We start from the raw sequence: 25,297 nt of genomic DNA on the forward strand, positions 1-25,297 counted from the left end.
ATAATACTTTAATATAGTGGCTGTCATGAGATACCCGGTTATGGCCTCTTGGGCTCGGTCCACTTCAGTTGTTGTCGTTTAGTTTCGTCTTTGCTAGGAAATCAATACACCTTTTCCCACCTATTCGTCGTCTTCCTCGTCGTAGCTATCTTCGTATTCGTCCTCGCTTGCACGCCCAGACGTGTAAGATCCACCGGAATCGCCATTGCCCCCATTGGAAGCATTGCCACCATTTCTGCGGTCTCTTTCCTCTTCATCGATATCGTCCTCATCTTCATCAATGTCGTCCTCGTCATCATAAATCAAGGAGGCATCGAAATAGAGCGATGGGTTCAAGGCACTGATATCACAGGACGTGGCCTCGCCATCCAAGAGCAGCTCGGACATCAACAACCCTGTAGCAGGCGCATTGTTGATCCCCCAACAGGAATGACCAGATGCCAAATAGAGATTGTCCACATTGGTTTCACCAATTAAGGGACCCGAACTAGAGGGAATGTCCAAAACGGGTAGATAGCATGCCTGTCTTTTGAGAACTTTGCCATTCTTCAGTTTATCACTTAATTTGGAGACATTGTTGAATAATTCTTCACATTTCTCAGTAACCACTTCAACGTCATCTGTAGTTTCAGGAATTAAGACACTAGAATCGCCTTCTCCACAAACATAAACTTCGTCCTTTCTCGCATAAATTTCTGGACTGACAAACTTGTTCTGGTTTAACTTCAATTCTGTAAATACCGCATAGGGAGATATCTCCTCAACGTTTTCTGGTTGGATTATGATGGAATGGGCCCTCAATCCTGAAATTGGACAGTCAGGTAAAATCTTGGATGTCCATGGACCAATTGACATAATCACCTTGTCACCGTATAATTCAAATCGCTCAGTATTCGTTCCATCATTTTCCGCCTTGGCACTAGATGGATGGTATATAACACCATTACAATGTCCGGTTTCCTCATCAATGATGATATCGTCAATCTTGGCAATCACCAACTCAACACATCCGGTTTGAATGCATTGGTTCAAAATAAATGTTGTGAATTGATAAGGATGGACTTGGGCAGTTGTGGACTCATTCCCCAATTGGTTCCAGTCATTTATAACTTTGTCATTGATCCAGCCAAGATTTTTCGGTAGATGGGACGATGACTTATCGGTGGAATTCGAATTGTTGGATTCAATCTCAATGGAATTTTTCTTGATTGTCGTTGCCCTGCTCATTGGTTTGCTCATCACGTCTACTTGAGAAATCGAGGAGTCATTGCCGTTGCCGTTGCTGTTGTTGTTGTTATTACCAATGCTGGTTGTACTGTTATTATTGTTATTGCTATTGTCATTACTGTTGTTTATATGCTGTCTATTCATTTTGAGCGATTTTCTCATATCATCATTGGGATTCCTACTCATTCGTTGTCTTTCAATCATTTCCAATCTGGAATCGGAAATGTCTCCCTCAACTGAAATGGTGGTCAATCTACGATACCCCCATTCGGATTCTCCATCAAATTCGTTTGCCAAATCTTGATGCAACTGGAAACTTAGAGGCACAATCTGTTGCGGGAAAGCCCACAACGCCAACAACCCACCGGCCTTCCCACTGGCGCCACCGGCAACACGCTTGCCCTCCAAGATCGTGATGTGGTGTTTCTTTGGGTCGAATTTCGGGTGCCTGGTTAGATAAAAGGCAATACAGACACCAATGATGCCTGCACCGACAATGATGTAGTGTGTTTTCCCCTTATGTGCGCCCGAGGGGGTTGTTGAGTAGGTTATAAATTCCGGTTGTTGTTCGGGGACATTTGTGGTTGTGGTTGGGTTTGTAGTTCTAGTAGACGCTGACGTTGACGTTGATGTCGAAGTTAAAGTTGAAGCAGGAGGCATTGTTCACTAGGGAGAGGCACAAAGAAAGAGATAGAAGAAGTTAGGAATGTGTTTAGATTGACAATGAGGTTATTGAAAATGTGCAACCTAGAAGATTTTCAGAAGAGAAAAAAAAAGGTAAAGTCGAAAACGCACAATGTAGTAACGTGTTCCGATACGTTTGTGATAGATTTCCGTTTAGGAGTAGAAGAGTGGGTTTGTTCAATGTCGTTTGAGTGGGATAATAAGAGCGTATCAGAAAAAGAACGGGGAGGGGGGGGGAGGAAATCACAAATGGGGTGAGAATGTAAGCCGAGATAGGCAATGCAGCTTTCTCAAAGAGAACAGAGAACAGAATGTGGAAAGCAGAGGAAAGGAAATGAAATGAAAGGAAAGGAAAGGAGAGGGAAGGAGAGGAAAGGAAAGGAGAGTAGCGTTTAGGTGAGAAGCTGTGAGAGTTGAATCGATTTTTTTTTCTCTTTACTCTCAATGAGGCTGTTGATGGTCTCGTCAAGTGGTATTTTTGCTGTGTTTGCGTTTCTTGGCAAGAGACGGAATATGTAGAAGGAGTCGATGGCCATAGGGACGATCTCCAGTGGACTACGCGGAGAGAGAAGATTACAAGAGGAGGTCCACCTTTCAGAGGGTAGAGAAATGGGCCATTGTATGCCAGAGGGGGGATAAGGTTGGGGACTACGAGAATGGCCCGACTTGTTTAGGGAGATGCAGGCATAGACATGGCAATAGATGTGCGGAGATTGCTGTATCGATGTATACGACCGTATTATCCTTAGCATTGATGTTAACGTTAACGTTAATGTTTGTATTTGTATTTGTATTTGTATTTGTGTCTCTAAATAAACCAAAAATGAAGTGCGTCTTGTATTTTCAGGTTTTGTGTTTGTTTATAAGTATAGCGAGTTTTACGTTAATTGCATTGTCTCTGCAACGAAGAAACAAGTGCATTGTGAAATGGCGTGATCTCAGAGAAAAACTTTTAAGTGGGCACATAAACTTGACCGTTTTTTTTCTTTTTTTTTTCTTTTTTTTTTATCCCCCACACGCTGTAAATTTCACGTCGCGAATTTTTAACATGACACCCGTGCACCAGGATAGTTCAATATGAGACGTCGCGGACTGAACCGACGCGTCGGTGTACTCGAGGAAAAAGGGTGAGCGGGAAGGGGGAAGGGGGAAGGAGGAGGGAGAAGACAATGCTGGTGGTCACGTGCGTGTGAGGACAATTTTACAATTGTTGGAGACGGGACGCAGGAACGGTATTGAAAAAAGGAAAAAAAAAAAACAAAAAAAAACATTTTTTTTTTTGCTCCTTGGATTCTTTAGTGCGCGATTTGCAAATGACAATATTCAAGTCTACTAGATACTACAACAAGTAATATGTATATATGTGAGTAGGTGTAATATTTTATATGCCATCTATTGGAGAGACTCTCAGTGTTGGGACAACGTACAACCCACCCAATCACAACCCATCCCATGTCTGGACTCGCAGAGGCGTTCACGGAAAACGATGAGGCAATTAAACATCTCCTAAGACAGGTTGTGTACATGTTCTACCCTCATCAGGCCATCATTATTATGGAGGCCCTACTTTTCCATAATGTCTTGTTTGAAGACGATCTTATCAAGTTGTGCTGCATGCACAAGAAGGTGTTCAGGTCCTTCTGCAATAAGCTCCTAGAAGATAAACTCGTGGTACAGCACACGCAGAAGGAGGAGACCCAGCCATATAAACTTTATTCTCGAACTTACTTTTATATCCATAATATTGAAGCGATTGATTCGATCAAATGGAAGATCCATACCATCGTGAAGAAAGTCAAGGAGGAAATTGGGAATTTCAACGAACCAAGTGGTTATATCTGCCCCTCTTGTCATAGTAAATATTCCTTACTTGATGCAGCTTCAATGTTAAGTGATGATAAACTCAATTTCGAATGTTCCATTTGTAACGATTATTTAGTCGAAGATGATATCTCCCAGGAACAAAAGAAGGGCCAGGAAAAACTAGAGAAATTGATGTCCCTCTTAGAACCAATTATCAAGTACCTCAAGATTGTCGACGACTTGAAAATAGACGACAACAATTTCGAATCCACCTTGATGAAATACGTCCCTGCATTCTCCGATTCCTTGGCCCTCTATTCCGTGTCCAATAGAAACGGATCCTCCCACTCTAGGAGGAGAAACAAAGACAATGATGACGCTAATGAGACAAACAACAAATCCCAAGCTACCATCCATGTCTCCATTACGGCCGATGATGAAGACCTTAAACGTGAGAGACAAAAGAGAGAAGACCGGAACAGGAAACTTAGGCAAAATGCCCTACCTTCTTGGCATCAGGAGTCGACAGTGGGGAAGGAATCTTTGGGGAGGTTGGATTCAGAAGAGGAGGACAATTCACCTCTCACCGTCAAATCAGAATTCGATTCTTCAACAGCTGTTAATGGAACCGGCGTTGATTCGTCAATCTCAACACCTAATGGCGGCATGAATGGCGGCACCTTGGTGGAACCAGTAGCTGTTAAGGTTGAAGAATCCATGGGCCATTCTAGCAATAGTAACCACAGTTTCAATGCCACAACCAGTAGCAATTCTCTGTCCATAGGTACCTCCAATAAAAACCTAAGGCCATCCTCGTCGGTGAATGTCTCCTCGAATGGCACCACAGTGGAGGAACTCGACGCCTTGTCTGCATACTATTCCCAACTACGCCAGCGACAGGCTGTTGAACAGGAGGAGGAGGACGAGGCCGACGAACTTGAAGCAGATGGTATGGGCGAGGACTTTGATCTCGACGACATGGATGTTTTCAATGACAATGAGAATGACAATGAAGACGACAAAGCGGCGCCCGGAACAGACAATGGAGGCAGTGGTGGCAGGGCTAATGAGGATATCGAAACACAGGAAAAGAAAAATGGTTCTAATTTACAAGACACTGCTGCTGCCTCAACCGGAGCTGGTTCGGCATCTGCTGGTGCTAATAAAACTACAAGTGCCGCTATAAATGAAGATATCGACGAAGACGACTTTGATTTGGATATGTTTGCAAGTGATGAAGAATAAAGCAAAGCTTCTCCTCTCTCTCCAAGACACTTCTCTCCAACCTTTGCTAGTTATTTGTTTACACAATGATATCGACTCTGTAATTTACACTATCCCGCATCCTGTTTCCATTTACTGTTTCTCCTTCCTTTCCTTCTAGAATAGAAAAATAAACAAGAGAGAGAAGGAAACCGAAAAGGAGACAAAAGTATAAAGAAAAAAAAAATAACATGCTTCACGTGTATCCTCTATTTGACTAGTTCATCCCGGCTTGTAATCCATTCTCGATGTAGCTTGAGTATCTTGGGGATGATCAAAGACTCAATCTCCACACCATGGGCTCTTTGCTCTTCAGTTAACCTCAGCCATTCTTGTCTTTCCGGTGTAACAAACACAACTTCATTTTTCCTCGTTTGGAGCAAGTTGCCAATCACTAGTTGGTGGTTATATCTCTCCAAGGCACCCTGTGCCTTCTTGATTAGAATCGAGCCGTCGGTCTCCAATTTGAAGCTAATGATCATTGCGATTGGGGCCCACGAATCCACGAGCCTCCTCAAAAACTTTGGAACAGGCTCCAAATCAACAACTAGTTTCCCGCCATGATCCTGACTCTGGATCTTGTGTTCAGGTAATCTAGAGCTAGGCAAAAAGAAGTCTGAAACAGCAGCTGCCAAATAAAACAACGCATCCGAGCCAATAACCGATAGTTCCTGTGCAATTAATTTTAAGGTAAAGAGGTACTGATGCACCGTTGTGAATGGCACCAGCAACAACATGTTCTCTCTCTTCACCTGTTGGTATTTCTTCAATGTCTCGGCAAGGTCTCTTTGTAGAACATCGTCAACCTCAACCTTGCTGCCATCATTGCTTAAAACTAAATGGTCCAATAAGGAGTTGGTGGTATGAGAGAAGTGTCTCGAATATGGTAACAGGGAAAACTCACGATGTAGAAATATGACAGCATATCCATTTTCGAGGAAATACTCTGCTGATGTAGCACCTCTAGTTCCTGCACTGAAGTTATCGATGAACCGTACCGTATTATTCTCAAGTGGCACAGTCGTACCTCCCGATGTCACCAAGACAATTTTCCGGTTCCGTAAATGGTTGTAATTGATAAAACTCGCCACATCATGGCTGATTTGCGACAAATACGCAGGCGGTTTGTGAAATCTGAAATAGTTGTCCTCGTCAATTGGAGTGGCTGCAGGAAATTCAGGTATAGATCTATCAATTGCAGTGTCTGCGTTAGGTGCAGATGTAGCAACCCTACTTAACAACGGCCTCTCAGTCATTCTTCTCTGGTTATAATGTCCAATTGATACTCTTGTTGACTCCTCAACGTTTTTCTCTACCTCTAAGGTTCCCTATCTTAAATTCTCCTATAAACCTCATCGTCAATGCAACAACCTTACAGAGATTGTCAATGTTACTGTCACTGGCTGAGAGAATGGTGAATTTTGCACACCTGAAAACAAAATCGACGCGTCTGTTTTTGACTTGTCACAATAAAGGAGGTGGAAACAAAAAAAAAAAAAAAAAAAAAGACACGAAAAACAAAAAATTAAAACCCATTGATTTGCGCACAAATTCGCGTGCAATTTCCATGGGAGATTTCTTCGTTCCTAATTTCCCCCCCGCTGGCTCTCCCGCCCTCCATTTCTCGTGTGGTTGGAGTTGTTGAAAATACCCGAAACTCGTCGACACGTTGACTATGCACTTGTTTTCAAGTTGAACAGGTGTTGCAAGGTAAGCTCAATTGATAACGAACCACCGTGCAACAACCCAGCAATAGAGAGACACATCCAGTCTGCACTCTGTCCACAGGTACACCCGTTAGTATACACACGTTCCTCTCCCCCATTCCTTCCCCGAACCCCTCCTCTCTACTAGCTCCAGCTCCAGCTCCAGCTCTAGCATACAGACATCTTGCTCCCATCCTGTCACTTTCCTCACCGTTTACTTCAGTCACCGTCATCTAGTCACAGTGCCCATTCCATCTGGATACTAGGTTCCGAACAGCATTGTCAGCATCTCTACTACCAACTTGTCTTTCCCGTTCTCCTCTCCGTTGTGAAGAACTCCCTTGAGATATTCTATTTATAGATACCCCCCATTTCCATTGCTTGATCTTGTTGATCTCCATTCGCACATGTCTACCGATATACCACAACAGCAACAGCAACCGCAGCAATCAAATCACCAGACTGTGGGCGCAACCCCGGTCACCGAGCCGCCCTCTGACGCCCAAGTTTCGCAACTTTCTTCTCAATCTCAGCAGCAAGATTTGTCTGAATCGCAGCAGAAGGATCCGTCCCATATAGCAACAGTATCGGATGGTGGTCGTGAATTGTCGAAAACGGTTTTGTATGTTGGTAATATTCATAGGAGTATACCTGATCTCTCTTTGCAAGAACTATTCACATCCCTTGGTAACCCAATCAAGAGCTTGAAGATTTTACAGGATAAAAACAAACCCGGCTTTAATTACGCCTTTGTTGAATTCGAGTCTCCGGATTTCGCAGATCATGCATTGTCTTCCCTGGATAATACTATAATTGGTGATAACCAATTGAAAATCACAAAAGCTTTCCAGACACAACAAGTCAAAAACAACGAAACATTCAATCTATTTGTTGGTGATTTGTCCCTAGAAATCAACGATGATCTACTATATAAGAACTTTGAAAAATTCTCCTCATTGGTCCAGGCAAATGTTATGTGGGATATGAAAAGTGGTAGATCCAGAGGTTATGGATTTGTGTGTTTTGCAGAAAAATCGGATGCTGAAGATGCACTAGCTTCCATGAATGGCGTTGTTTTAGGCGATCGTCAAATCAGATTAAACTGGGCTTCTCATAGATCAAACAATAGCACCAACATTAACAATAACAACAACAACCACTTTAATAACAATAATTCTTACCATAACCGTAATAATTATCACCATCATAATAACAACAACATCAACCATTATAACAACAATATGAGCCATACTAATAGTAACAACCCCAATATGCTCAGTAATTATCCACACCAACTTTACAACAATGTCATGAGCAATGAAATCAACAAGAACATGAACCAATTGAACAATGAGAACGGTGGTGTTGCAAATAATGTTGAGATGATGAATATTTCAATGATGCATAACAATAGTAACAATATCTCTGATAATAGCATCTTAATGAATAATAGTTCAAGCAACAATATGAACTTACCAAGTATGAATATGAACCAAATGATAAACCAAATGCCTCCCCAAGTCATTACTTCCCCTCCATCATACGAGATGGTCCTTAACCAAACTCCAAACTGGTTGACTGTTGTTTACCTCGGTAATCTGGCTGAATATACAACCCAAAATGACTTGATTCCTTTATTGCAAAACTTTGGATACATTGTCAACTTCAAGCTCTTGTCGGATAAGAACTGCGCGTTTGTAACCTATGATACTCACGAGCGAGCAGCTTTGGCAATTGTCCAGCTCTCCGGATTCACCATCAATGGTCGACCATTGAAATGTGGTTGGGGTAAGGGGAATAGACCTAACAGTAACATGAGAAATAACTTGCACTAATTGAGTCATGATGCTATTCAAGTGCACTTCTAGATTATATAAGTTCCAATTTAAGTAGACCATTGCCATATACGTGTATTTCTAAAAGCCTTTGTTCACTACTGTATTTATATATAATTATACACAAACAGACTTTTTACATATACTAAACGCGTATGTATCTGGCATTGTCCTTGCACTGTCATGTTTCTCCCCACGTCTCTTATTCGTATTACTCTGCTCTAATTTTCTTTTCCTTTTTATTCTTCATGCAAAAGAAGACTCCTACTTGCATTGTCATCAGCAGGAACGGTTAGTAATATACGACTATGAGTTGTTTCAACAATGTTCACTTCTCTAGAAATCATTTCACACCACACTATACCACTCCATATGAAATCGAGAGAGTAACTGTTGAAATCAAAGAGATTGGTGTTACCGCAACTATTTATCCGATTAAAAGTGTGACAGAGGTCCCCTATAACCTGATATCATTTTTAGCTCAAGAATATAATGATGAAATTGCACGTGGTGACACGTTACCATTTTTTGATCCTTTATCCATTGAAGAATTTAAAAATTACTGGTTTGGACAGTTTGCGGCCGTAATGTGCATTGGGGAAGATTCTGAATTGGGTGAAGATATAACGGTGAGTGACTGGGCTAAACGATGTATTGGCACATTTTACATTAAAAGTGCTTATCCTGGTAGGTGTTCTCATATATGTACGTCGAACTTTCTAGTCAATGCCGGTATTAGAAGACGTGGCGTTGGGTTTTACTTATGTGAATGCTTTCTTAGATGGGCACCGATATTGGGATATTCAAGGTCAATAATTGAACTAGTCTTTGAGACAAATATTGGCGGAAGAAGGTTATTGCAGAAATGTGAATTTAAGATTGTTGGAAAGGTGAACTCATGTGCTATTTTGAAAAGTACAAAAGATTTGATGATCAATTCTTTTATATTTACCAAGGAGTTGATGATTATGAGCAACAAGCCGCCTGCTTCCAAATACGATCAAATAATGATGTATATAACAACTGGGAAATATCCTCCCGATTTAAGTAAAGCGGATAAGGGTAGAATACGAGCCGCTTCTTACAATTACCAAGTGATTGGTGATAAACTTTACTTGAAAGGTAAAGAGGTTATTACTGATGAAGTTGAACAGTTTAGACTAACGACGAAAGTACACGAAGAAAACCATCTCGGTATAAATAGGACAACTTCAGCTGTATCTCAAAGGTATTATTGGTCAAGAATAAAAAATACCGTTACTAAGGTGATTTCTCAATGTCCTAAATGTAATTCAAAGGAGAACAGGGTGCTGAACAAGAAAAGGAAAAATTCAGAAATACATCACACCGCCGATGTGAACGAAAACCATTCGTATTTAATGTCGTTTCCCTCATCTCAGAATATACAGGGAGCCCCAGACACCCCAGACACTGTTTTAGAGAGATCAGAAAAGGAAATGATTAGACTGATGCGGATGGATAGCAGCAACCTCTCCAAATCACAAGAGGGTGATGGTAGACATATGGATTATTCATTCTTTGGTCTTAAAAACAGTCAAGATGCTAATCAACCAGATCAGAGTCTCAATAATGTAAATGCGTCTTTGAAATTCCCACAGTCATTGCTGAATCCTCAACCGAATGCCAGGAATCCGTACTATAGCAACAACTCTTCTTCGAGTCAAATTTTCAATTTAGAAAATTTTGATTTTATGGATGGAAATTATAACGAGGAAGAAGATGAAGATTATGATGAAGATGAAGCAGAAGCAGAAGAAGATGGTGATGATGAGGATGAGGATGAATATGATGAAGAAGAAGAAGAAGGAAGAGGAGGAGGAGAGGAAGAACACGACGTTGTAGCTGAAGTGGAAAAGGGTGAAGCGGGTAGTTTGCAAGTGGAAAATAATCACGGAAAAGGCCAGACTCGTTTTAAAGAAGGAGAATATTCAAAAAATATTCAATTTGTAGACACTGATTATATGAATCAAGGATATAGAGATACCGGAACGACAGGTACCACGGATACTGTAGGAATAGACACAGGAACGAGCATAGACTCATTTAATCCTCAAACCTAATTGAGTTTTTACTACAGTTATGGTAGTTTTTATAGAATATAAACAATGTGTGACAATCAATTTTCGTAGTGTGATTGTAAATATGGCTCACAAAAAGGAAATGCCAATACCCCATTGTAATCCTTTTCTTAAATGGTCATTAGAATTTGCAGAGATTGGAACAACCCAGTTTAGTTCAAATGCTGCCATCGGATGGCTGTATGATAAACCAACACCTGTGCTTACACAGTTTTTCTTCAAAATATTTGAATCGAGTTTGCTGTAATTGGTAAGTTTTCCCACGTTGGTGAACCAATGCAGCTTAAAGTTTGAATCCGTGTAATGTGGTATGTTCGCAAACACATTAAAACCAATAGCATGGAAATAATTGCCACCTACACTCATATTCATTTGTTTTGGTCCCATTCCAGAAACTAGCCAACCTTTCATATCATTTGAACCCCCTAACTGGAACTTGTCCATAGGGTGAATCAAATCTTCACTTAAAGCATTTATCAACCCAGTCTTAAAGTTGAAATTGAACAATAAATCCTTGCTAATCCTGTAACCTTTCGAATAATCAAAACTAGTTTTGATAAACTTGTTGTTTGAAAGTAATGACAATTCATTCGCTAATCTGAGGTAATATCCCTTCTCAAAAATGTACTTAGAATCCCTGGTGTCTTTTTCCAAACTATATGTTAAAGAAGATTTGAAATTACTACCTGCATTGAAAAGAAAGTAATCTGTTGGCAATGTGTTATTTCTATATGATGGAGTTGTTGATCTTTTAATATCGATGGATCGTATTAAGTTTTCAAATGAGAGCTCATGGTTAATTTTATTTTCAACTGGCAAATAATTAGTTCCAACTTTTAAAGTTAAACCTTCAATTGTTTGGGCATGATAAGAGGTGAAATCTATATTCCTTGAAGAGTGGTACAGAATTGAATTGAATTTATAGTTGGCTGAATTTAATATGGGACTCGAGTAGTTAACCAGGTATTCTGATTTGCTCGATTTCATCTTTAGCTCATTTGAAGCAATATTTGTGTCTAAATCCAACGATTCCCCACCACCAAATATATTTTTCCACTGTAATTTGACGTAACCATCTCCTTCACCATTTCCAACATTGGTTCCAATTTTCATAAAGAATTTCTTGACGGGAACTACCTGAAGGTTCACTATAACATTCAATAAATCTGGGTTGAAGATATTAAATGGTTGTTGCTCTGGAATAGATAGCTGACAACCCAAATTTGTGATCACATCTGACTTCATCAGATTATAGTGCACTTGGTCAATATTCTTCAATAGTTTGCTTAGCGTCATATTTCTACCATGGTCATTCATGTGGTATATTATCGGTTGTAGCTGCTTATTTATAAAAGATTCCCTGAATTTACCATTTGCACCTAGAACATTCAAATCGATCACATTTACCGGTCTGGATTCACTGGAATTTATAACTTGATTCATTGCGTTCATATTGTATTGATCAAGTAAATTTTGTCTCTTTGATTCCTCTATTTCCTTTACAGATTGATGTGACTTCGATGAGGTGTTCGTATCAAACATCGAATCCTGAAACTCTTCTTCAGTATTTTGCATTGTGGAAAGCTGCTGCTGATCAGTCATACCTAGACTGTTTAATGTAAGTCTTCACTAAAGTATGTTGATATAAGGCCATCTTGTTCATTGAAATTTTAGAAATAATCGAGCGTACCCAATAGAGGTGGCTTGTCCACCGTCTTTTAACTTTTCTCATACATGCCATTAATCAGTTTATATAGGAAATGAATTTCATAAATACATAAACACATAAATACATATTGCGTTAAAATAAATCAATCCAGCTGAAATACTTGAACCATTTAGGCTCCACCAATAAACAAGAAGCAGTGGCAATTGGATCTCCATTCAATGATTCGATTTTACCATTGATAGTAACTTTCCTACCCCTGGCTTCAGTGACTTGAGCATCTAGTATGAATGCATTGTTAGGTTGAAGTTTCTTAGCAAAATCAACCTTTAAGTTAGCAGTCACGCCTCTTTTGTTTGGTAGTTTATCAAACCCGCAGAAGCATAGAGATTCATCCAATAATGTCAAAAGAATTCCATTATGAATCTTACCATCTAATCCCACAATATCATCGCTATCGGCCTTACCAAACATAACCAACTTACCTGATTTTCTATTGGTCATGATGATTGGTTCATTCAAGTTCAACAAACCCCTGGAAACTTGGTTGAAGCGGTGAGCTTCTGGAACAATTTTGTCAACGTCCATAACGGTGAAGTCTTTGTCATTTGCACATTGTATGAAGTAATCGTTATCTTTAAATGTGGGATAGTTTTTCATATGTAAAAATCTATATTCTTCGTTATGCCTTAAACTCTGTTTAGGTGGAACTACATCTCTTTGTTTCGCCCAAATAGGAGAATCAGGCCATGGTCTGGCAAATAGTGCAAACCCTAAACCAAAAGATGTCGCATATACCGTGCCACGAAAGGCTGTTCTATAAACTGTCCTAAAAACACCCATTTTTTTAGATTGAATGCTAGCAACTATTTTAATAAAGATGACTTATGCAATTGTATTCCGAACAGGAGAAGAAAGTGACATTATTGATAAAGAAACACCCCGTGTCTTAAAACCAAAATTACCCGGCGCGACGAATATTTGTACATGCACATATTTGAATTGAACTGAGGATAGTCGTTACTGTAGCAACATAAGCTTCTGAGGATATAAGAACCCAGGCGCCATTGTTTGTAACCTTTCATAGCCGATTGAAGAGATGGTGTCACAAGAATTGACCGAGGGGGGAAAAATCCCAGATACTAACGGTGTTTCTGTTGCTGACAATGTTTCTGACAAAATGGATGTTGATAATGTTGTTGTTGACGAGGAACCCGATGGAATAGAGAGCGGAAACGCGTTAGGGATAGTGGAACAGTCTTCAAACAGTACCATTAAGGAAGAAGTAACAGGTACGCATAGTTTAACCGAGGAAAAAGAGAAACTACCTGAAGATGTCCACCCTAACAATTATGAGAGGCATGTGACTGAAAATGGGTCAACTGAAGCCATCTCCGACGAGCAAAACAAAAATATCGAAATGGAAAAAGGGGAAACAGAAGCCACCGAGATGATTCCATCGACAGTAGAAGTGGAACAGCCAGACTCATCTATTCAAATTAAATCAGAGAAGGAAGCTCCAGAGTTTGAGAAAAATGGTGAACGGTCAAGCAATGAAGACGATGATTTATTCAATGATCCTTTAATACCCACAATAGATAGAGACGATCCGAACGATGAAGATTTCAACGAGGAGGATAAAACTAACTCTCCAGGAGAACATGAAGATGACCTTCACGATACTGTACTCCGTATAGAAAACACGAAAAATAAAAACAATAAAGACTCTCTAAAAATTGAGGCTGCAGCTAGAGGGGATAGATTGAACGAGCAGACATTCACTATAGTTCTTCCCTCATATTCCTCTTGGTTTGAGCTATCTTCCATACATGACATTGAGAGGGAATCACTGCCAGAGTTTTTCCAAGGACAAAACAAATCTAAAACACCAGAAATTTATATCAAGTATAGAAACTTTATGGTTAACTCATATCGTTTGAACCCGAATGACTACTTATCATTTACTGCAGTAAGAAGGAATTTGATTGGTGATTCAGGTGCCCTACTACGGATTCACAAGTTTTTAACCAAATGGGGGATAATAAACTACCAAGTTAATCCGGAGACACGGCCACAGCAAATCGAACCTCCATATACTGGTGATTTTATTGTCGACTATGATACTCCAAGAGGTATGTTCCCCTTTGAAAGCTATAAACCACCCACTGAATTCCCAGACTTGTCTCACTTTAAGTCACTAATAGGGAATAAAAACCAAAACGAAACACAAACAAAGTTTGAAGAAGGCGAGCGTGAAGGGGAACCAAAACTTAAAAAGCAAAGGATTATAAAAGCTGACATAAATAAAGACTGGTCAGAAAAGTCACTCCAGAAATTAGTAGATGGTGTATCACAATTCAAAAACGATTGGTATAAAATTGCCGCACACGTTGGGGATAACAAGACAGCTGAGGAGTGCATTATAAGGTTTTTACAATTACCAATTGAGGATAAATTTTTGGAAGATAATAAAGATTTATTGGGCCCTTTAAAGTATGTTCCAAATTTGTCATTTTCTTCAAAGGAAAATCCTATTATGTCCACATTATCTTTTTTAGCTAATCTCGTTGACACGGATGTGGCAGCAGCAGCCTCAAATAGAGCAATAAAAGTTGCTGACAAAAAGCTAGAGAAAAAGCTAAATCGCTTTAAAGAAAGTGAACCAACTAAAGAGAAGACTGCAGATGATCCACTTGTAGATATAAAAGATGCGGCAGTGAATGCTTTTGGTATAATTGGAGCTAGATCCCATTTATTTGCGACATTTGAAGAGAGAGAAATGCATAGATCACTTGTGAACATCTTACAGCATCAAATGAAGATAGTTGATATGAAACTGGAGAAACTCAATGCATTGGAGAAAGAATTTGAGCTAAGTAAGAGGTATTTAGAGAAGAAGTCGGATGAGTTACTTGAAGAGAAGCTAAGCATCTTCAAGTATAACAATGCGGCAACCTCGAAACTTTTACAAGCTGTATCATTAATGGAGTCCGCTGAAGATCTGAAAGAGGTAGATGTTGAGCAAGTAAAACTGTTAATCAAACAGTCTAAAGACATTTTATATCAACCCCCACGGAAACAGCTCAATATTCTAGAAGAAGGGGGGTCTGATGATGCCGCTGAAAATGATAACGATCCGATCAAGCCTGTTAGTTTTGAAGCTCCTATGTTGTACAGATACTGGAGTGGCTAAGCAGGTAATTTGCACCCGAACTATTTTCGCAAATGTACTTTTACCTTTAAATTTGTTTCATTATAGTTATAAACATGTATCATCAATAAACTATGTATATATACAGCTTTTGAAGGTCATTGAAAGAAAATGCATCACAAAAACTTAGCCAACTTCTCTCTAGGGTTTTCCGAGGAATCTTTTAAAATTTTATGCTCCTCTGTATCTAATTCTATTCCCTTAACCTTCTGATAAGCTGTTCTTAATTTTTCTTTGTCCAGTCCCTCTGGACCTTCAATCACAATCGGCCGCAACCCAAAAACATCAACAAACCTTTCATTCCAAGTACCGATGGAAGCACGAACATCTTCAACTGTTATCTTACCTGCTTTTGCATCTTTCACAAGATTTTCCAAAACAGTTAATTTCTTATCAAAGTTCTCCTCTAGTTCTTCCTTTAAATTTCTCTCTCTCATAATGTTTAAAGTTGAACTACCTAATAATGTGACTAAAAACAATTGCCAAAAAGTCATTCGAAGAGATCTTTTTTTCATAGCCTTCTTTATTTCAGCCTTTTCATCCAAGGTAGCCTGTGGCAAATCAATGTCTGAAACTTCCTGGGCGGCAATGTCTTTCTCACTCAATGGAACCGGTTGTTCACCAACATCAGACATGTATTTCAGAGACGGCCTTGGAAGCTCTTTTGATATTATCCGTGTCGTACTGAATACTCTATAGCATCTGGTAACCAAATATGTCTTATATACAGAAAAGGTATGAATCATGATCGGTGTTAAGTTAGTTTCGATAGAAAAAGTATTGTAAATATATTAGTTATTCCAGCTAACAAATCAAGTTGAACTTCAGTTTCTGAGATTTCATTTTTTTCATGTTCTCAGAAAGTCTCGGCTCAACCCCTCTTGCGCTAAAATTTACTGTTTCAACTATAAAGTAATGTTAAAGTTACACACCCACACTGAAAAAAAAAAGACTTAAAACTGGGTGTTTCAAAGTTAAATCAGCTGAAATCAAGGATCATACTTTTATTGTGAAACGTGCCTTAGACGTCACGCAAAGAATAGTATATTTTCGAGACGTGTGGGAAAGTCAGTTATTCATGCTCATCCTCACTGAGACGAAATTCGGAATTACTAGCCTCCCCACTAGGCGGTTCGTCACCGCCGTCTTTATAGCCTTCATTTGATTCACTAAAGTTGTTTTGAATGGGATCATCAAATTCGTTATTAGAACCATCGTGAAATTCGTCATGATTTGCAGAATTCATAAACGATTCTATCTCTCTTGCATCCTCATCATTATCTAAATCATCAAATAAAGAATGGCTATCATCCACCATGTCATTGAAAAACGCACCCATTCCGCCAATATGTTGATATGACGAATCCCTGCCTCTGATACGATCAAGTATTTTTGTGAAAAAGCTGAATGATTTGCCCATTAGTTGAAAGCTGAACACACCAAATTTAATGACAGCATTGACTACTTTATCAACATTATTTTCTTCAATCAACTGTAAGTTATCTCCCTCATCCAACCTTATCTCACCTAATCTTCCAAAACCACCATTTCTACGGATGCCACGCTCATAAACAATTATTAGAGCTGCTGCAAATGCCAAGAATGGAACAAACATGATCCAAAACATAGCCCATGCCCCAATTCCATTCCTTTCAAGTTTCTTTCCCGGACAAGCATGTACCTTCCATTTATCTAAAACCAAACCGCCTTCACAAGTACTGGCAGGTATTTTCCTGTATCCAGTTGCTTCCCACCACTCATTGGCACTTCCATCCAAACACACTTCGTCTCCTTTTCTGGTTTCAAGACCTTTGACTAATTTACAAGTTCCGTCTATGTGTAACTCAAAATTGAAGTCACATTCATAATCCTCTCTTGTACACTCACAATTTTTGTTAATGTATGTTCCTTCATACAATGGAGATTTCCCAACAAAACACTTTGCATCAGGTTTTCTACGGACATACCTTTTCTCATGACCAAACAAACACTTATCAACAGAGCCTAAATGCTGCGGAACAAAGTATTCATAATCATCACCTAAGGATTTCCTAAAATCAACTGGGAAGTCACATTGTCTATCATAAATATTGGTGAAGTCGACCGAAAATATGCTATTTGAGGTCCCTTTATCTTTGACGACCAAAATAAACTTGAGAGAGTTATCAGAAGGAACAGTAGCAATGTCTTCTACTAAGTATTTATTTTCTGAGAAAACGTAGTCAATCCAACTATTACCAAAGTCTAACGAATACTTAAAGTTGTTGACCTCCTTACCAGTTTCAACAATAACTAGAATGCTTCCTTGGTCTCCAAATTCCCAAATGTGAGGCCCTTTAGCAACTTCTCTCCATGTTAATCCAGAATCAGCTGTAAAAAACAGGGAAACAAGATTAGGATCGTTTCCATGGTTTGCATTTAGATAGTTTCCAACATTACCCAAACCAAACATCAGACCCAGGGCAGAGGCTGATGAAAATGTGTCTCTTGCAGGATCTAGCCTTTCAGTATAGGAATGTAAGTGCAAACTGCATCCTTTACAATTTAATTTCTTTCCCTCCGAGTCCTTTATTGGTGGAGGTAATAAGTACCACGTTGCAGCATCATTATAGGAAATCTTACTAACTAGTTTTTTCTGCTCACCGTTTTTCACTTCCTCAGGATTCATTATCACGTTCACAATTGAAATACCTTCTAGGGTTGGAACACTTTCATAATCAACAAATGCATCCTTATTTCTGTTAACATAATTAATTGCTGTTGTAAACAATGTTCCGTTGTAGTTGGCTTTCAATAAAGCGCCAAACTCGGAGCCGGGTGCATCAAATGTAGTCAAATGCATGAATAGTTCATTAGAATTGACATCAAGGATTGTATATGCAGTTTGCATCTGGACGTTAATGTCTGCTGGGAATCTAACCGGAGAAAATGTTTTACCATTAACAGACACATAAGCAGTCAATGACATATCTTCATTTAAAACCGCAACAACCATGTAGTTACCGCTGACCGCAAATCCGATTGCTCTTTCAAATATAGTCTTTGTACTTACAAACCGATCAGTGCTCGAAACAAGATTGCCGTAGATTTCGCCTGTGGATCTTTGCAGACAAATAACTTCTGCTAGGTCGATACTATTAAGGCTTGGTTCAAACACGCTGTCAGCAAAAATACAGTTTCTAGCCCCTGAAAGGATATCACTAAAAGATTGACCATTGTCTACTGTAATAGATGCATAAGAATCACAATTGTTCGAAGAGTCACAATTAATATTCGATATCAGTATGTATACTCTTGGATTATTTTTTTCAAAAACCATCGAATAAGAACTGTACCCTTGTGATTTATGAGGAGCATCCACCACAGAAAAGCTTCTTCCCCTGTCTTGAGAACCGAATATTAAGCCATTCTCTGTTATAAGGTACACAGAATCAGGCCAGAAGTTATTTTGAATGATATAAAGAAATCTGTCGTCAGATAACAGATCAAAAGACTTTGAATCAAAGGAAATATAAGCTTTTCTAGAAGCAGTAATAACAAATAATGTTTCATCCTGAACTTCAGTGGACGTGATGTTTTTCTCCAAGTATTGATAATAAATAATGTCTTCCTCAAATGAAATTAGGTTGATATCAATAGCACTTTGCTTCTTTTTGTCATTCGCAACTCTACAGTCAAGTTTATAATCATTGGTATCTACCGCAAAACCACCTTCACACAGATTTCCTGGAATTTTTCGTCTCGATGAGATGGTTATAGAGCGGTCATTTTGATTATCACAAACAGAGGAAAGTAACACCAATTCTGGCTTACACTCACCATCATCCCCAGGTATAAATCCATAGTTACATTCATAATCATCTTCAGTACATTGACATGGAGTTTCAATCTTGTTCAAATCCTGATAGTTCCTATTGACAAAACATTTAGCATCTATCCTTCTTCTCATAAACTTCTCAGAATGACCAAAAACGCACACGGGCTGCTTAGAAACCGGATCCACTCTAGCATTCCATTCTTCCATTTGGTCTTCAGTACAGGTTTCAGAGAATGCGGTCGAGAAGTCAATAGAAAACAGAACACTTTTGGACGGCTCATCTATAGTTAATGCGTACAATAAGAAAGTCTTATCGGTATTATCTTCATTGTTGACAAAGTAGAGTGGAATGCATTTTTGGTCTAATTTAACCACATTCCACGTGTTGCCTTGATCAAGAGAGTAATTGATGTAATCAACAGCATGATCAATTTTGTTGTTAGTGAAATATTCCATTTTGGCAGGAACAGATACAATTACATTACCGACATCACCAAAAGCGAAAATGACTGGATAATCTAAAACCTTTTTCCAGGTTAAACCTCCATCTCTGGAAATGAAAGTTTTGAGGTTTTCAAACTTCAAATCGAGGTATTTGCCAACATTTCCAACACCAAGAATAATACCAGGAGTTTCACCTGTGACAAAATGTCCATCACCAGACCTTTGGGTGACCCATCCTAAGTGCAATGAACATTCTTCGTCATTACTACAGCTCTCCGAATCTGTAATATTTAATAAGCTCCATGTTTTCCCATCATCATAAGTTATTTTTGTTTTTGAGTCAAGGTGATGAAGGATATCCCGTTTTTCGATGTGCGCCGCTATCCAAACACCATCTACGTTTTCAACCTTACTAACCAACGCCATGCCAAACCTATTCGATAATACATTCCCAAATATTTTTTTGAAGTAAATGCCCTCGGAGTCAGACTTGTACATATCACCACTTTGAGATTGGCCACCATCAGATCCATATCTAGATATGTATAACGCATCTGAGCCAGAATCTAGTATACTGATCATACCATGTCTATTTTCATCTTCAAAATGTGCTTTTCTGAACTGCAGTCCATCTTTAGAAGTGTACAAAGATGGCGAATCATTTAGAAATCTGTCTGTAGTCATGAGTAACATAACCAGTGAATTCTCGACACGAATATAGATTACATTATTTTCATTAAAGTTTGAATCATCCACAGTCAAATAAGTTTTGAAAAAGTCAGTGGAAACAATGACTCTATCTTTCCTTACACCAAGTTCATTCGATTCACGGTCAATGCAAAGTATTGTTTCGTCTGCTCCTTCAGTGAAAAAAGGATTGATTTTCGTAAAAGTACACTCTCCTAAAAAATTGTCCCCCAAGGGAACAGGCGCCGTTTTTAGCCCATCAAGAGAATAAAACATCTTCTCAAAAATTGTATCGTTTTCCTGAACCAGACATTTAAAAAGCATCTGTTCCTTGTTGACGTAATTAATCTGAGCGTTAACCATCAAAACTCTGTCAAACGGTATATCAAAGTAGCCCCAAGTTTCACCCTTATCAAAAGTGTAGAACTGGCGTTTGGTTGGCGTGAACGCCATTGCCACATTAGGGAAATAATCAAAAGTTTCAATTCTAGCAAAATTGGACAATGGGTTAGAATCAATAGACTCCCAGTTTAGCTCCACTTTATTCCAAGTCTTACCCATGTCACGAGAAAGAAGAAGGTCATTATTGGTTGAAGTAATGATGTTAGGACTATCTTCGAATTGGAAAGTATTAAACCAGTTAATTGTCATATCAAAAGCTGTAGATGTAATTTCAGGTGACCATTGTTGCACATCCTCAGCGCTTGCTACTGGCCCAAGTTGCACCAGAATGCAAGCTAGCCCCAGAAAAATTCTTGCCAACCAGTAGGTAACATCCATTTCTGTTCTTAGTGGCTATATATAATGGTGATATAGAAACAATTCCAGTAACAATGACTTCGTGAGATAATAAAATAGCGACCGCCCATTCAATTGAGACTTCAGATTTCAAAAAATACAACTTTACACCTTGTCCTGACTATTACCGAGCAACAAAATCATAGCTTACTTACGGTGACTTTTTTTTCCTCAATTAGTTCAACACATCAGGAGTCACAAAACTTTTGAAAAAAAAGCTCTTACATATACTGTTCTTGCACCCATTTTGAATTGATGACATATTTAACTGTTTGACGCTATACCCTAATAATTTCAGAAATAAAATGTTTGGGAACCGTAAAACAACCACTATAAAAAAAATACATTTGATTAGAATATAAGACCTATAAGAGTAAGAAGGGACCTTTATATCTGCAAATGTGGAAGATGTGTTTGCTAAAAAAAAGTGTCATCTAGCGGGCGGTTCAAATACTCATGTATAGTAAGGCACAACATCTCCCCTCTATACCCTACATCCATTCAAATATTTTCTATTGGATTACTAACTGGGATGTAGCTGAGACTTTTTTTTTTTTCGAAGAACTAAAAGTATGATAACTTAAGAACATGAACTATGATAAGTATGAAGCAACATTCATGTTCTTAAGTTATATATTTAGCTTCCATAGTAAAATAACTGACCTTACCTGCTTGGCAAGGACAGTGCTTGGAAATTTGAATCATAATTCGAATGAAGAATTAGAGAAATTGATAAAAATCTCCATAACACAGTAACTTTCTCCTACTTTGAAGGTTGAATACCTCTGTATTTCATAGGTATATCAAGTTCCTAATGGTATACTATACTATATGCAAACTAGGGTCAGTTAAAGAAAAGTATGATACAGTTGACTCCAGCACTTGTGCGTTATCAAGCGCCATATTAGTCAGTCAAATGCATTAGTTAAATCTTTACATTTTTGTAGTAACAACACCCTGCAAGGAAACGCTTTTTCCTATTACCCTAATACTACCATCTAGATCGCAGAGGTCGCCTGCTGATATACACTCCGCAAACATTTGCCTATCCGGAAATGGGACACGCACAATAGTTTCACTATCATTAATGGTGCCATTTGAAAGCACATCAAAATCTATAGCCTCTCCGAATACGCCTCTTAGTTGTTGTAAACATTTCAAAATGGATAGTTTCCATGTAGTTGGATCTGGGTGTACATTCTTGTATGATACACTGTAAAAGTTTATCCCGAAACTGTTAGTACTCAATGCCAATGCAAGCCTTCAGTTTGTGATATATATACGTACAACTCAAGCCGAAAATAATACCATTGGCTATTTCTCACTCTTAGCTGCCACTCACTCTCGTTCATGTTTTGTCAGCATATAACGTGGCCGTTTCAAAAGGGTAGTAATGTTTGTTCCGCAAAATCATTTTACGAAGGAAAATCAAAACATTTTTTTTTCACTTTGACAATTTTTATGCTACAGCCGCTTATACATATAGAATAAAAATAGAAGGATATACATATACCAAGAAAAAATAAATGACAGGTTATTCTTCAAAAACACGATGGTGTTCTAGAACATTATCCTTAGTTACATTAAATGCAGCCTCAAAAATGGATGTTACTATCACATCCCATTCGAGAGTTATGAATCTTTGGGATGATTTCTCACAAACCTTAGTAAAATGTTCCCTGGTTCTAGACTCATTTGAGCCACAAATCAAAATTGAGACATCAGATTTCCCCAATATTTTTACCGTTTTATTTGAAACAGCAACTTTAGAATTGTCTTTAAAGTTATTGAGTGTCTTTGCCCCATACGACTTGAGTATACTCTTCACCGCGTCAAAACCACCTGCTATACCGGAGGAGATGTTGAACTCAAAACCATCAAATAAACCTTCTCTGGATCTTTTCATGTAACCTACAGCTTCAACCATAGTAGTCCCGCTTTGGAAGAGCCTTTTTGAAACAACATCTTTTTCATAATTGATGTGCTGCCATATACTATATTTTTCAATCTTGGGAGCTATCGAGTTAAAGTCACCAATTTTTTTGACGCTATCAAGGGTACCCAAAACATCAGTTAAAAATAAAGGTTCAATAAAATAGAGAGGATCATGAGAAAGTGCAGTTATAAACTTTTGAGTCCGTAATAAACTTGGTGCAATAATGCAGTTCAGATTTTTGGTAGGATTTTCTATGATTGTGATGCCAATTTTTTTTAATTCTTTTTTATCGGAAGAAGAGATGGATATATTCGAACCAGTTACTATCGCAACAATATCATAAGGTTTCGACTGTTGAGTGGATTTATTAGTAGCTTGTTTTTTTCTTAGTGTCACAGTGAAATCTGTTTCAGCAGTTCTTTTCCCTTTACTAGTATCTTCAAGCACAATAGGTTCATCTGGAATTTCCCATATCTTTTGATCCAATCCAGTCGATTTGTTTTCAGGTTGGAGTTTTTCAACATCTTGTATATCTGTTAGTGCATTGTCTTCAATGCATGCTGGGACAGTATATTTCCTTTTGTTTTCAGATGTTGTGCGTGTCACAGTGTTCGATGTATTTGAAAATAAAGGACCTCCCTTATTTTCTTTAGCATCTGATGTCTTGGTTTCTTCTGAGTCTTTTAGCAGAGTAAGCAATTGATCAACTTGTTTAGAAGTGTTCACTTCCGAATTAGCTGTTGCCACTTCGCCCTCTACGTTTGCATCATAGTTTGTACCACTTAAACATAGTGGTTCTTTCATACTAACTTGGGTTGTTAGCCCGCTGTCAATAACTTGAACTTCCCTATTAAGCACATCATCAGTTGGTATCACAGCTTTTGAAAATCCATTAAATTTGCAATCACCTATGAACCGAATATTTTCATCAATCCTAGGCAATTTTCCATATCCATCTTCATCTAGCAATTCCCAGTTCATGAAGCAGTCTTCAATCCACGTGTGGTTGACAACTTTTATGTTCCATAATTTAGCATATTCATATTTTTTGCCAACTGAGGAAGCTGCAATAAGGTGTGTTCCTGATGCTTTCAAATTTTTGTTACATTTGCCCCCCATACGTGTAATTAGCTCCTCAATGTAATACCTTGCATCTCCCGTATAATTCGTTATCGAAAAAAGCAAATGCTTCATACCTAGTATAGGTGTTTTAGGATGGGGAAAATAGAGTAATGAATCTTTGGAGAGGGTTGTAGACTTTTCTTTGAATAATGCTAATAGGTAATCAAAAGACCGTTGCTTGATGGCCACATTTGCATCATAAAACCTAGTAATGATAAGCTCTGGGGCTTCCTCACATTCTAAGTTAGTGAATAAATCACTCAGATCACCAGCACATTTAAATTTTAAACCTTTTACAAATTCAGGTATATCTATGTTTTGCTTTTTTTTCCTACTATCTAAACTATAGTCATCTTCGGAAAGTAGTTGGCCAAGAAGAATTGAATCAGTCACCCAATTTGGTGAAACTATATGAATGTTAACGCCTTCAGTGTTTACCTCGTTATATGCTTTTATCATTTTAGTGCTGTCATCACTTGAATCTAACGATATTAGGTGAGTCAATGTTTTCTTTAGCTCATGAGAAAATGTACCACCAAAAGTCTTCACCGAGGCCTCCATAAAACATGCCAAATCGTCGTTTAAAGATGAAGTTGTAGCCAGGGAGACACATCTGAAGAAATTCCTCGGATCAGGAGAGAATGGTTTTGTAGATGCCACGCTTTTCTTTTTGACTGACAAATGCAACCATTCTGATGTAACAACAGGTATTAACAACTCATCTGTAAGGACTTTATACTGTGGGAAATCAATACTATTTGAGATAACATGGGTGTATTGAGCTAGTTCTTTTTTGTTTAACAACTGGACCGAATTAAAATCTTGAACATCAAACACCTCACTAATATCGTGCGGAATCAAAGGGTCTAAGATTGTCTTCAAACTTTCGATCTCTTTATGATCAAGACCTGTCTTGTCATTTTTGATGACTAACAATTTGATGTGATCAGCTAACGGTCTCCCCACTATTTTCATTGCCTAACCAACTAAAAAAGAAAC

The 25,297-nt window shown here is 38.5% G+C and overlaps 13 protein-coding genes across 13 annotated transcripts; 5 read left to right on the top strand and 8 right to left on the bottom strand.

The window, feature by feature from the left end:
• Positions 1–120: 120 nt before the first annotated feature.
• Positions 121–1,887, bottom strand: C5L36_0A10950 (uncharacterized protein; the record flags this gene model as incomplete). The annotated part of the gene is made up of 1 exon (XM_029464128.1): positions 121–1,887. The coding sequence occupies one exon, from the start codon at positions 1,885–1,887 to the stop codon at positions 121–123; it is 1,767 nt and encodes a 588-aa protein (XP_029319988.1).
• A 778-nt stretch (positions 1,888–2,665) lies between these two features.
• C5L36_0A10955 (uncharacterized protein) lies at positions 2,666–2,992 on the top strand (the record flags this gene model as incomplete). Its single annotated transcript, XM_029464129.1, has 1 exon — positions 2,666–2,992. One exon carries the CDS (start codon positions 2,666–2,668, stop codon positions 2,990–2,992), a length of 327 nt encoding a protein of 108 aa, XP_029319989.1.
• Positions 2,993–3,363: 371 nt separating this feature from the next.
• Positions 3,364–4,959, top strand: C5L36_0A10960 (uncharacterized protein; the record flags this gene model as incomplete). Its single annotated transcript, XM_029464130.1, has 1 exon — positions 3,364–4,959. The coding sequence occupies one exon, from the start codon at positions 3,364–3,366 to the stop codon at positions 4,957–4,959; it is 1,596 nt and encodes a 531-aa protein (XP_029319990.1).
• A 227-nt stretch (positions 4,960–5,186) lies between these two features.
• On the bottom strand, positions 5,187–6,233 carry C5L36_0A10970 (uncharacterized protein; the record flags this gene model as incomplete). The annotated part of the gene is made up of 1 exon (XM_029464131.1): positions 5,187–6,233. One exon carries the CDS (start codon positions 6,231–6,233, stop codon positions 5,187–5,189), a length of 1,047 nt encoding a protein of 348 aa, XP_029319991.1.
• Positions 6,234–7,090: 857 nt separating this feature from the next.
• On the top strand, positions 7,091–8,518 carry C5L36_0A10980 (uncharacterized protein; the record flags this gene model as incomplete). Its single annotated transcript, XM_029464132.1, has 1 exon — positions 7,091–8,518. The coding sequence occupies one exon, from the start codon at positions 7,091–7,093 to the stop codon at positions 8,516–8,518; it is 1,428 nt and encodes a 475-aa protein (XP_029319992.1).
• A 308-nt stretch (positions 8,519–8,826) lies between these two features.
• Positions 8,827–10,599, top strand: C5L36_0A10990 (uncharacterized protein; the record flags this gene model as incomplete). Its single annotated transcript, XM_029464133.1, has 1 exon — positions 8,827–10,599. One exon carries the CDS (start codon positions 8,827–8,829, stop codon positions 10,597–10,599), a length of 1,773 nt encoding a protein of 590 aa, XP_029319993.1.
• Positions 10,600–10,686: 87 nt separating this feature from the next.
• C5L36_0A11000 (uncharacterized protein) lies at positions 10,687–12,219 on the bottom strand (the record flags this gene model as incomplete). Its single annotated transcript, XM_029464134.1, has 1 exon — positions 10,687–12,219. The coding sequence occupies one exon, from the start codon at positions 12,217–12,219 to the stop codon at positions 10,687–10,689; it is 1,533 nt and encodes a 510-aa protein (XP_029319994.1).
• Positions 12,220–12,418: 199 nt separating this feature from the next.
• Positions 12,419–13,126, bottom strand: C5L36_0A11010 (uncharacterized protein; the record flags this gene model as incomplete). Its single annotated transcript, XM_029464135.1, has 1 exon — positions 12,419–13,126. One exon carries the CDS (start codon positions 13,124–13,126, stop codon positions 12,419–12,421), a length of 708 nt encoding a protein of 235 aa, XP_029319995.1.
• A 256-nt stretch (positions 13,127–13,382) lies between these two features.
• On the top strand, positions 13,383–15,476 carry C5L36_0A11020 (uncharacterized protein; the record flags this gene model as incomplete). The annotated part of the gene is made up of 1 exon (XM_029464136.1): positions 13,383–15,476. The coding sequence occupies one exon, from the start codon at positions 13,383–13,385 to the stop codon at positions 15,474–15,476; it is 2,094 nt and encodes a 697-aa protein (XP_029319996.1).
• Positions 15,477–15,610: 134 nt separating this feature from the next.
• On the bottom strand, positions 15,611–16,240 carry C5L36_0A11030 (uncharacterized protein; the record flags this gene model as incomplete). Its single annotated transcript, XM_029464137.1, has 1 exon — positions 15,611–16,240. One exon carries the CDS (start codon positions 16,238–16,240, stop codon positions 15,611–15,613), a length of 630 nt encoding a protein of 209 aa, XP_029319997.1.
• Positions 16,241–16,566: 326 nt separating this feature from the next.
• On the bottom strand, positions 16,567–21,222 carry C5L36_0A11040 (uncharacterized protein; the record flags this gene model as incomplete). The annotated part of the gene is made up of 1 exon (XM_029464138.1): positions 16,567–21,222. The coding sequence occupies one exon, from the start codon at positions 21,220–21,222 to the stop codon at positions 16,567–16,569; it is 4,656 nt and encodes a 1,551-aa protein (XP_029319998.1).
• Positions 21,223–22,173: 951 nt separating this feature from the next.
• On the bottom strand, positions 22,174–22,592 carry C5L36_0A11050 (uncharacterized protein; the record flags this gene model as incomplete). The annotated part of the gene is made up of 2 exons (XM_029464139.1): positions 22,174–22,453; positions 22,528–22,592. 2 exons carry the CDS (start codon positions 22,590–22,592, stop codon positions 22,174–22,176), a joined length of 345 nt encoding a protein of 114 aa, XP_029319999.1.
• Positions 22,593–22,774: 182 nt separating this feature from the next.
• C5L36_0A11060 (uncharacterized protein) lies at positions 22,775–25,273 on the bottom strand (the record flags this gene model as incomplete). The annotated part of the gene is made up of 1 exon (XM_029464140.1): positions 22,775–25,273. The coding sequence occupies one exon, from the start codon at positions 25,271–25,273 to the stop codon at positions 22,775–22,777; it is 2,499 nt and encodes an 832-aa protein (XP_029320000.1).
• Between the last annotated feature and the right edge of the window lie 24 nt (positions 25,274–25,297).

Source organism: Pichia kudriavzevii, chromosome 1 (genome assembly GCF_003054445.1).
Source record: "Pichia kudriavzevii chromosome 1, complete sequence".
In the NCBI taxonomy this organism is placed as follows: Eukaryota; Fungi; Ascomycota; class Pichiomycetes; order Pichiales; family Pichiaceae; genus Pichia; species Pichia kudriavzevii.